Source organism: Bombina bombina, chromosome 5, assembly GCF_027579735.1.
Source record: "Bombina bombina isolate aBomBom1 chromosome 5, aBomBom1.pri, whole genome shotgun sequence".
In the NCBI taxonomy this organism is placed as follows: Eukaryota; Metazoa; Chordata; class Amphibia; order Anura; family Bombinatoridae; genus Bombina; species Bombina bombina.
The window spans coordinates 678,802,547-678,814,657 of record NC_069503.1 but is presented as its reverse complement, the minus strand read 5'-3'; the positions used below and the strand labels follow the sequence as shown (position 1 = coordinate 678,814,657).

The window sequence follows — 12,111 nt, the reverse complement described above, 5'->3', positions numbered from 1 at the left end:
TCTGTTGTAAGTTAGCGGAGATTATATCTCCAGCTGTAGTATGTAACAGTTGTCATGATAAGCTTTTACATGCAGAGAATGTATCTATCAGTATTAGTACAATGCCTGTTCTTCCTTCAACATCTAATGTACATGACATCCCTGTGAATATAAAAGATTTTATTGCTGATGCGATTCAGAAGGCTTTGTCTGCTTTTCCGCCTTCTAATAAACATAAAAGGTCTTTTAAAACTTCTCATAAAGTTGATGAAATTTCAAATGACTGACAACATACTGAATTATCTTCCTCTGATGAGGATCTATCTGGTTCAGAAGATCCTACCTCAGATATTGACACTGACAAATCTACTTATCTCTTTAAGATGGAGTATATTCGTTCCTTGTTAAAAGAGGTGTTGATTACTTTAGATATTGAGGAAACTAGTCCTCTTTGATACTAAAACTAGTAAACGTTTAAATTCTGTTTATAAACCTCCTGTGGTTACTCCAGAGGTTTTTCCAGTTCCTGATGCTATTTCTGATATGATTTATTCCTTCTTCTAGGTTTAAAAAGCTGTATTCTTTGCAGTTAGGTTGGAGTTTTGGGGAAAAATCCCCAAGTATCTACTCTTGCCAAACGTACTACTATTCCTATGGAAGATAGTACTTCTTTTAAGGACCTTTTAGATAGGAAACTTGAATCTTATCAAAGGAAAGCTTATTTATTTTCTGGCTACATTCTTAGGCCTGCTATATCCATGGCTGATATTGCAGCTGCATCAATGTTTTGGTTGAAAAGCTTAGCGCAACAGGAAACAGATCCTGATTTGTCTAGCATTGTTCTCTTGCTTCAACATGCTAATCATTTTATATGTGATGCTATTTTTGATATCATCAATATTGATGTCAAATCTATGTCTTTAGCTATTTTAGCTAGAAGAGCTTTGTGGCTCAAATATTGGAATGCTGACATGGTATCCAAGTCTAGATTACTATCTCTTTCTTTCCAAGGTAGCAATTTATTTGGTTCTCAGTTGGATTCAATTATTTCAACTGTCACTGGGGGGAAGGGAGTTTTACCTCAGGATAAAAGATCTAAGGGTAAATCTAAAGCTTCTAATTGTTTTCGTTCTTTTCGACAGAATAAGGAACAGGAAGCCAATCCTTCCCCCAAAGAATCTGGTTCCAATTGGAAACCTTCTTCAAGTTGGAATAAATCCAAAAAGCCTTTTAAGAAACCAAAGCAAGCCCCCAAGTCCTCATGAAGGTGCGGCCCTCATACCAGCTCAGCTGGTGGGGGGCAGATTAAAATTTTTCCAAAACATTTGGGCAGATTCTGTCCAAAATCAATGGATTCAGAGTATTATGTCTCAAGGGTATCGAATAGATTTCAGAGTTAGACCTCCTGTGAGAAGATTTTTTTCTCTCACACGTTCCAGCAAAACCAGTGAAGGCTCAGCCTTTTCTGAAGTGTGTTTCAGATCTAGAGCTTTCAGGGGTAATCATACCAGTTCCGTTTCAGGAACAGGGTCTGGGGTTATATTTAAATCTATTCATTGTCCCAACAAAAGAAAATTAATTCAGGCCAGTTCTGGATCTGAAAATTTTGAATCGTTTTGTAAGAGACCTCTTCAACTTTGTATGCTGAATCAATGGTGCAGGGATTATACAAGGATATCACAATTAATATCCTTAAATCCCACTGTTCGACTCTCTCTGACTTGGTGGTTAGATCACCCTCGTAAGGTTCAAGGGGCCTCTTTTGTTCGTCCAACCTGGACTGTAATCACAACAGATGCAAGTCTTTCAGGTTGGGGAGCTGTCTGGGGATCTCTGATAGCACAAGTGGTTTGGAAATCTCAAGAGGCGAGGTTACCAATCAATATTTTAGAAATCTGTGCTATTTTCAGGGCTCTTTAGGTTTGGCCTCTGTTGAAGAGAGAACCATTCATTTGTTTTCAAACAGACAATATCACAACTGTGGCATATGTCAATCATCAGGGTGGGACTCACAGTCCCCTAACTATGAAAGAAGTATCTCGGATACTTTCTTTGGCGGAATCCAGCTCTTGACTAATTTCTGCGGGACATATCCCAGGTGTAGACAATTGGGAAGTGGATTATCTCAGCCATCAAGACTTTACATCCGGGGGAGTGGTCTCTCCATCCATATGTGTTTTTTTCAGATTGTTCAGATGTGGGGTCTTCCAGAAATTATTATAATTCTTTATAAAGCGCCAACAGATTCCGCAGCGCTGTCCATAGGTAACAAAGATAAAAGGACAACACAATATGAGACACCAGACAATATTTAACAAACAAATACAGGGGGAATTGTGAGCCCTGTTCCCGTGGGAACTTACAATCTAAATGGGTAGGAGGGTGAGAAACAAGAGGTGGGGACTACAAAGGTGGGAATGATGTCAGTGTGGAGTTAGATGAGGGCAACTATTAAGCAAGTGGAATTCATTAGTTACTGATTTGGTGATAGGCTTCCCTGAACAAGAAGGTCTTTAGGGAGCATTTAAAGGAGGAGAGGTTAGGGGAAAGTCTGACAGCTCGAGGAAGTGCGTTCCAGAGGATTGGTGCTGCACGAGAGAAGTCCTGTAGTCTAGCATGAGAGGAGGTGATGGTAGAAGAGGCAAGGAGTAGATTGTTGTTGGATCTTAGGAGACGGCCTGGGGTATATTGTTGATGAATGAGGACAGGTATGGGGGGCTGCATTTGTAAGGGCTTTGTAGGTCAGAGTGCAAATTTTGAATTAGATCTGATGGCTTCCCATCTAAACAAGAAACTTCCCAGGTACTTGTCCAGGTCCAGGGGTCCTCAGGCGGAAGCGGTGGATGCGTTAGCGTTTGTGTTTCTGGTAGCACCAGCATGGCCTCACAGGTTCTGGTATGCGCATCTTGTCTGGATGTCCAGTTGCCAACCCTGGCCACTTCCTTTAAGACCAGACCTTCTGCCTGAAGGACCATTTTTCCATCTAGATCTCAAATCGTTAAATTTGAAGGTATGGAAATTGAACGCTTAGTCATAGTATCAATCACTGAATCAGAGAAACCTCTATGTTACAGGCTCGTAAATCTGTTTCTAGGAAGATTTATTATTGAGTTTGGAAGACTTATATTTCATGGTGTTCTTCTCATAAATTCTCCTGGCATTCTTTTAGAATACCTAGAATTTTACAGTTTCTTCAGGATGATTTGGATAAACGTTTGTCTGCAAGTTCCTTGAAGGGACAAATCTCTGCTCTTTCTGTTTTATTTCACAGAAAGATTGCTAAGCTTTCTGATATTCACTGTTTTGAGCAGGCTTTGGTCCATATCAAGCCTGTCATCAATCTCTCCTCCTTGGAGTATTAATTTGGTTTTGAAGGCTTTACAGGCTCCTCCTTTTGAGCCTATACATTCTTTGGATATTAAACTACTTTCTTGGAAAGTGTTGTTCCTTTTGGCTATCTCTTCTGCTAGAGTTTCCAAATTATCTGATCTTGCTTGTGAGTCTCCTTTTCTGATTTTCCATCAGGATAAGGCAGTTTTGCAGATTTCGTTTACATTTTTACCTAAAGTTGTGAATTCTAACAACATTAATAGGGAAATTGTTGTTCCCTCTTGGTCCTTGGAAAGGTCAGAAAGCTTCTGCCATTTCCTTGGCATTCTGGTTAAAGCTTTTGATTCATCAGGCTTATTTGGAGTCGGGTCAGGCCCCGCCTCAGAGAATCACAGCTCATTCTACTAGATCAGTTTCCACTTTGTGGGCTTCTAAGAATGAAGCTTCAGTTGATCAGATTTGCAAAGCAGCAACTTGGTCTTCTTTGCATTCATTTACTAAATTCTACCATTTTGATGTATTTGCCTCCTCAGAAGCAGTTTTTAGTAGAAAAGTTCTTCAGGCAGCTGTTTCAGTTTGATTCCTCTGCTTATGTTTTAAGTTTTTTCTTTTCAGTTATGAGAAAAACGTATTTTTTGGATGTGGATTTAATTTTTCCAGCGGAAAATTGCTGTTTTTATTTTTATGCCTCCCTCTCTAGTGACTCTTCTGTGGAGTACCACATCTTGGGTATTACTATCCCATACGTCACTAGCCCTTTGACTCTTGCCAATTACATGTAAGAAAACATAATTTATGTAAGAACGTACCTGATAAATTCATTTCTTTCATATTGGCAAGAGTCCATGAGACCTATCCTTTTTATGGGGGTTATGTTTTTTTGTATAAAGCACAATTATATTTCCAGTTCCTTTTTTATGCTTTTTTACTCCTTTTTCTATCACCCCACTACTTGGCTACTTGTAAAACTGAATTGTGAGTGTGGTAAGGGGTGTATTTATCGGCATTTTGAGGTTTGGAAAACTTTGCCCCTCCTAGTAGGATTGTATATCTCATACATCACCCTTGCCAATTACATGAAAGAAATTAATTTATCAGGTAAGTTCTTAAATAAATTATGTTTTTCTGTTAAAAGTCCTATTTTAGAACTTTGCTCCAAATGTCTGTTACTGTTATGATTATGCACTTTTTTTTCTTTTTTTCTAATTACGTGTAATTTATTTTACTTGTTTACTCCATAGTATCTCCTTTTGTTCTAAACTTTTCTTTTAATTTTGCCTTTCTATTTTTCTTGAATCCCCCCCCCATGAACAAAAATAAATAAATCTGTTTGTTCGACAAATGAGTTGTCATCAAAACTATAAAGTGGAAAAGCATATGAAGTATAATATTCATGACTGCTTAACACACTCAGCAATGGAGAAGAATATATGTTAAGAATAATGCCTTAGTAGGGCCCTTTGAGAAGATAGATGGTACTGAAAATATGTTTTTTATAAAGGGACTCATTATACCTGCAGATACAGCTGTCTTGCACAATACAGTCACGCTTGCCATCCATGGAACAGCCCAATTAAACTAGGAGGGAAGTCCCTAGGATACAATTAATCAAGCCCAATCTGTCTTAAGTTCTAAATTAATTAAAGATACTCTATATTTCAAGGACAAATGTTTAATTGCTATATTTAGAACATTATTATTTAATGTTTTTCCTGTGTTAATGCACATTACAGTAGCAATTGGCTTTCCATTGTTAGGGAAGTCAATGTTTTAGGCTTGAGCGATCGATCATGAACCATTAATGTCATTCAGACTAAACACTCAGTCAGATCATTTGAATGAACAGTTAAAGGGACAGTACACTGTAAAATTGTTTTTCCATTACTGTATTTTCAATGAGCTGTTTTTGTGCTTTTAAACCACAACCTATTACAATGGGTTGAGCTTCTAGGTAATATCAGATGTCATTATGTTATCACTTTGTGTATACACATATGCTCCTTTATCTTATATTTGTCAGTAAACCAAAGCTCAATACTTAGAGAGAACAATAGATAATTAACATTTTATTACTTAACTATCCTGCACCCCACTGGGAGTGTAATTTCTTCTGCTGGTTGTGTTTACATAGCCTGCCAATAGCTTATACTTCAGTATAGAAACGTTCAGTATAGGTGGGGATACCACAAGCTAAATCAGCTATTTCAAATGCCCAAATAGGGGTAAAGGAACTTGTAAACAATGTAATACATTCTAGCTGGTAAAATGATCATTGGGAACAAATTAAAGGGGAGAAATTTTGGGGGTAAACTGTCCCTATAAACAATACCACGTCACCTCTAAAGTATTTTTGTAAATCTCCTATGTAGTCTTAGCATTTCATCTGTCAAGTTGCTGATGTCTCTTTTATGTGACTGCCTGGGTAACATATTTAGGAATGTGCATACCTTTAAAATATAGTATTTGCATAACAACATTTTATATTGTTTTCATACCATATCTTAAATGTTAACAATGTTTAGTGAAGGAGGGACAGATTCAAATTATTCATTCATTCATTCCATAAAACAGCAATTAGGTTAAAACCCACCATACTTCTTTCCTATTGAATGGTGACTAGGATGAACAATTCATGTTTTCTGACCATTTGTAAACTGGTATGAATTAAAAAACAAACAAAAAAAAACATGCACACAAATTTCTGATACATAAATCCCATAGGATATAATTGTGGAACCTATCTTAACTACCCTCTGTTCTGCACTTATCTTTGTCTAATTTTTGTCTATATCGCTTTAACAATCCAATAAAATGTGCTCAACACACCCTGAATTACACACTCTGGAGAAGATTTTACCCTTCAAGGTTTGTACTTGCTTTATGACACTATCATTTGTTCCTGTTTTTTCTGGCGTGCCATTAGATAGTTTTACCACTCTCTTTAGTTTATCTGCTCGCTACAAAGTTCACATTTAAATTAGTCTTTCTTTTACCAAGTCTGTTTGTTTTTTTACCTATATTCTTTTATCCTCATGACCTGGTTTTCTTAAAATATAGAAAAAATACCTTTATACAAGCGTGATATCTTTTCTTTTAAGGGCTGCTAACCTACAAGTAGCATCAATTTCAATTCACAGCATATTACTTAATTTTAGTAAGACTAGGCATTTTATCTAGTGTCAGACTACAAGCCTCTATCCTATTACTGTCTTCACTTAAAAGGACCGCACTCTGGACCTTGAATGAATGATGTAAGTTGGATTATCTCCATGAAACAGCCGTGATAGATTTTCATATAAATGGGTTTGGCTGTGCTTCGGATTGGGCTGGAACTATAAGGTTGGGCTTATACTTTTGGAGTATTGAATCATACAAATGATGTACTAATATATATCTACATGCAGACTCTGGTGATTCTAGAGGGATGGCTATGGCTGCTACACAAACCATTCTTTGAAGTATCACCCCTATTCTCAAAGGCAAAGTTTTTAAAATAAATAAATAAGAGCAAGAATAAAAACAATGTTTACCCACCAGTACCATGTTACAACCTTGTCAAGTCATTGTCTTGCTATCTGTAATAGCACCAATTGTTTTTAATATAGAGGACCATCCATAGCTGGAAGACGTCTTAACCATTTATGTTTAGTTTAGTAAAGTATATTATTCAGATAGAACATAGAATTTTAAACAGCTTTCCAGTTTACTTCTATTATCATATTTTCTTCATATTCTTGTTATCCTTTGTTGATAAGCAGGAATATAAGCTCAGGAGTGCGCATCTGTCTGCAGCAGTATATGGCAGCAGTTTAGCAACAGTTGCACATTAGCAAGAGCACTAGATTGCAGCACTATTTCCAGTCATGCAGTGCTTTAGGCATGTGCAGCTACCTACATTGGTATCTCTTCAACAACGAATAACATGAGAACGAAGCAAATTTGATAATAGAAGTAAATTTTAAACTTTTTTTTTTAAAATTGTTTTGTCTATCTGACTAAGAAAATCATTGGGTTTCATGTCCCTTTAAGATAAATGGGTACGACCAGGCTGAATTAATGACATTTGTGTGCATTAAGTAGCAGTCAGGTATATTTTTATGTAATGGGTTTGCAAAATATAAAACAATGAAGAAACGTAGTCATTATAATCAGAATGTATAGGAATTGCTGTATATGTACCAATTATAGGAATTAATTATGTCTGAGCTGAAGAGAAAATAATGAGATGAGAAAAATGAAACTGATTGCTTTGCCCTAAAAGCTACCTCAGTAACCAGAAAATGATGACCTAGAATAATAAGCTGGGTGCCGGGAACAATAGCTATAATTAAAATAAAAAATACAATTTATACAATGCTTGAACCTAAATACAGTTATTGATTTATGAGAATTCATTATTCAATGCTGATATATTACACAGATTTTGATAAACAAAATATAACCTAAAACTTGCAAACTTTTTGATTTCCCAGGTAGGATGGTTTTGTTATTTCATCATTTTATTTTATTATTGGGTATTTCAAGTAGTACATTAAAAATAGTATTAAACAGATGGGATTTTCTGTACAGTTGTGTATTTATATATTTTTTAAGCACATTTTGTCATTTCTGCAAAAACATTTTTATTTCCACTGATTCTTCTCATAGTCCCAATGGGTAGAAAAGCCAGTGACTGGATTCACTCTCATGTCGATCATTCTCTTTGCCTGCTTTGCTATGTAATCCTCAGAGAGGGTGTGAGGAACAGGCCCGTACACTGAGGAGATGAAAAAGAAGCAAAACTGTTAGTACAAAAAAAAATTAAAAAAAAAAAAAAATAGTATTAAAGCTCAAATGAGCGACAAAATCCATGTTTTTCTTTGTTTCAGAATCAAACAGTCAAATAATTTGACCCAATAATTACATTAATAGATTAATTATTATGTTTTACATTTCCCTTTGGACGTTATAATTTATTAATTCAGGTTTTTGATGCATGTTTTTTGACTTTATACAGTTCGGTTTTACCCATTTATTGCTATATTACCGTATTTATTTCTATGTGAGTTTTACTATTACTTTAGAAGGTTATTTTTGTGTTTATATCAGTTTGGTTTATATTGATTTTAAAGTGATGGTAAATTCAAGCGTTTAACAAGGATTTACCATCACTAAAAATCAAGGGGAGTTTCAGTCATCAACCATGTAAAAAAGGGTGCTAAACTCATCCTTTGTGTGCCGTTGCACAGCGCTAAATTCAGCGGCGCAGGCCACCCACGGCACAATGATCTCCTTCAATGAGGTGACGTTTGCCTATTTGAACCAATAGCGGTGGGTGTCAACTGACAGGTTTCTGTATTAATGCACCGCTATTGGTTCAGAAGTGCAAGTGGCACCTCATTAGTAAAGGATCGTTGTGCCGGGGGCAGCCTGCGCCACTGAATTTAGTGCTGTGCAACGGCACCCTTTTTTACAAGGTTGATGAATGAAACTCCCCTTGATTTTTAGTGATGGTAAATCCTAGCGTTTGTTAAACACTTGGATTTACAATCACTTTAAGTAGATTTATGGTATTTTTCTCCTCTTTTTATTATGGGTGATTTACCTAAATGTTCTTAAAAGGCAAATTCAAAATGCACATTATAATAATTTTAATGTGGATGAGACACAGTGCATTTGTCTTCTGTATATCCATTGAGTCCTGGTAATGTCACATACACATAAATTTGCCTCTTGTGCGTGCTCATGTAATATACTGCACTGTTGTACAGTATCAGCAGAGTGTTGTGTGCATGGGACGTTAACATTTAAACAAAATAATTTTTGCAAACAAAAATTTTTTTCAAATTCACCAATATGCATTTCAAACCTACATATCTAAATGTGAAACTGTCAGTAATTCAAATTATTTCACCTCAGATGGTAAGGAATAGGGTTCTGGTATCTGCAAAAAAATAGTTTGCCTACCATTTTTAGATAGGCCAGGGAAGGGAATGGTATCTGATATCTGTGTATAAAGTGTTTCTAGATAAGATGAAGCATCAAATTTATAGCCTTTCTTTATAGTTTGTAGATTTTAATGTTATATCTCAATTACACACACACTGCCATGTGACAAGTATTTCCCAGGTAGCCATGAAATATCCTGACACACAATCTGTAATGCTATTAGTATTGTACAATAGTTATGCCTGTGTACAAAGATCTGTTTGGACATTTGTTCTATAGTTTTGCATAGTCCCTTATTACAAAGCTGGTTTTGGGAAATGTACTTTAGTGAGAGAAAAATGAAAATGAATCCCAGTTCTAGTACAGCTGATAGAAAACTAATGATCTTGCAGACCTGCAGAATTTTCAGTTTCCTCAGATCTCAACCCCCATGAAACAGTCAACCCGTGTTATACAGAACTGCTTAAATTAGGTTTGATGATTAAAACAAATGTTAAAGAGAAGGAAAAAAAAGTGTTGCTAATTAGTTTTTTTTTAAATTTTAATTATGAAAGGTCTTATATTAATCATGCCTCCCAACATTTTATCTCAAAAACCCAGAATTGAGGTTGAAGGGGTTAGGGTTGTTAAAATCAAAATCAGAACATGGCAGTTTGATGTAGGGTAGGTGGGTTGAGAGTGGGGCATTATTTATTTCGGCAGAGCAGCATTTATAAACTGTTTCACTGAGTAAGGTATTCCTTTAAGACTGGATGTGACCAGCCAGGTCTCTGGAGTGTATTACTGCTCTGGAGTTGATTTTACCTATCTGTTTAACCTATTTATAATCTTTTAATTTCCCATGGGGAGTAATAGCCTCCTATAATCAATATTAATATGTAACCTCCTACTGTATATATTTTCTTTAACCCTTCCTGACTAAAGAATATCCCCCTCCTTGTTAATACTGTGGAATGTTTAGTTCTGTCCCTGGTTATTTTGCTTTCTCAGCAATGCTATTAGTAAGGTGGCACCCATGCCATAATGTGGGATGGGCACCATTTGTTCTAAACTAAGCTCTGTACACAAATACAACAGCAAACTTTCTGTACACACATTTTGTTAAAACAAAAGTAAAATCTCCTGGATCTTCTACAGCAAAGGTGTGTCACCTGACAGACTCCAGACAGTTTAGGAGAGCAGAGAAACAGGATGGACAGAAAAAGATGGGGATAATTTAAAATAAAGTTCTCTTTTTTGGCAGTTGTAAAGGAAATTCGTTGAAGAAACAAAGTTTCTGGCAGACGTTAAGTATTTCATCAGTGACGAAGGTGGTTTATTGTGCAACACAGACAATCACACAGGCCCTTTTTTTTTATCTCTGCTGTCAGTTTAACTGACAAAATGCGGCTGCGTTTACAATGAAATGGAATTCATAGACAAAATTGGCGTCCCTAGGATGGTCAAACAGGCAGGGTAGGGTAGCTCATGTTAATTTTCATTTGTACAGCACATTTATCCAGAACAGGGATAAAGCTTTGTATTTCAACCAAGAAACTTTGTTACCTGAAATCTCATTTTGTTATTTTTCCTTAATATTGCAGGCATATTTAAGTTCCCTTATTGTATAATTACTGCAGCATTACTATTTCTTATCAACCATCCTTTCCAACAAAGACACATTTCTTACATTACTTCTGAGCTGCTTTCTCTATACATTTACTTACAATTTATTAGTGCAACATGTTTTTTTCTTTGAAATACTCTTTCCTTCTCTGCAGTCCATACCTCTAATGTATTTTCATTTTCCTCATATATATCCTCCCCTTCTTTACATTCCCATTGAGAGTGTATTTAATAATCCTCATATATACCCTCCCCCTTTACATTCCCATTAAGTGTGTATTTAATATTCTTCATATATATCCTCCCCTTCTTTACATTTCCATTGAGTGTGTATTTAATGTTCCTCATATATATCCTCCCCCTTTACATTCCCATTAAGTGTGTATTTAATATTCTTCATATATATCCTGCCCTTCTTTACATTCCCATTGAGTGTGTATTTAATGTTCCACATATATATCCTCCCCCTTTACATTCCCATTAAGTGTGTATTAAATATTCTTCATATATATCCTCCCCTTTACATTCCCAGTGAGTGTTTATTTAATGTTCCACATATATATCCTCCCCTTCTTTACATTCCCAGTAAGTGTGTATTTAATATTCCACATACAATGCCTTGCAAAAGTATTCACCCCCCTTGACTTTTTACCTATTTTGTTACATTACAGCCTTAAGTTCAATGTTTTATTAATCTGAATTTTATGTGATGGATCAGAAAACAATAGTCCAAGTTGGTGACGTGAAATGAGAAAAATATATACATAAAACAATTTTTTAGAAATAGAAAACAGAAAATTGGCATGTGCGTATGTATTCACTCCCTTTGTTATGAAGCCCATAAAAAGCTCTGGTGTAACCAATTACCTTCAGAGGTCACATAATTAGTGAAATGATGTCCACCTGTGTGCAATCTAAGTGTCACATGATCTGTCATTACATATACACACCTTTTTAAGACCAAGGAACTCTCCAAACAAGTAAGGGACAATGTTGTTGAGAAGTACAAGTCAGGGTTAGGTTATAAAAAAAATATCCAAATCTTTGATGATCCCCAGGAGCACCATCAAATCTATCATAACCAAATGGAAAGAACATGGCACAACAGCAAACCTGCCAAGAGACGGCCGCCCACCAAAACTCGGGGACCGGGCAAGGAGGGTATTAATCAGAGAGGCAGCACCAAGTCCTAGGGTAACCCTGGAGGAGCTGAAGAGTTCCACAGCAGAGACTGGAGTATCTGTACATAGGACGACAATAAGCCGTACG

The 12,111-nt window shown here is 36.1% G+C and overlaps 1 protein-coding gene across 1 annotated transcript in view; it reads right to left on the bottom strand.

Annotated features, from left to right (window-relative positions):
• Window positions 1-7,790: 7,790 nt before the first annotated feature.
• The window catches only part of LOC128659464 (cytochrome c oxidase subunit 4 isoform 1, mitochondrial), a 47,095-nt gene continuing 42,774 nt past the window's right edge, over window positions 7,791-12,111 (bottom strand). Inside the window, exon 5 of the mRNA XM_053713085.1 lies at window positions 7,791-8,065. Within this exon, the coding sequence (XP_053569060.1) occupies window positions 7,932-8,065 (134 nt within the window). The 3' untranslated portion in view covers window positions 7,791-7,931. The remainder of the gene's footprint in view (window positions 8,066-12,111) is intronic.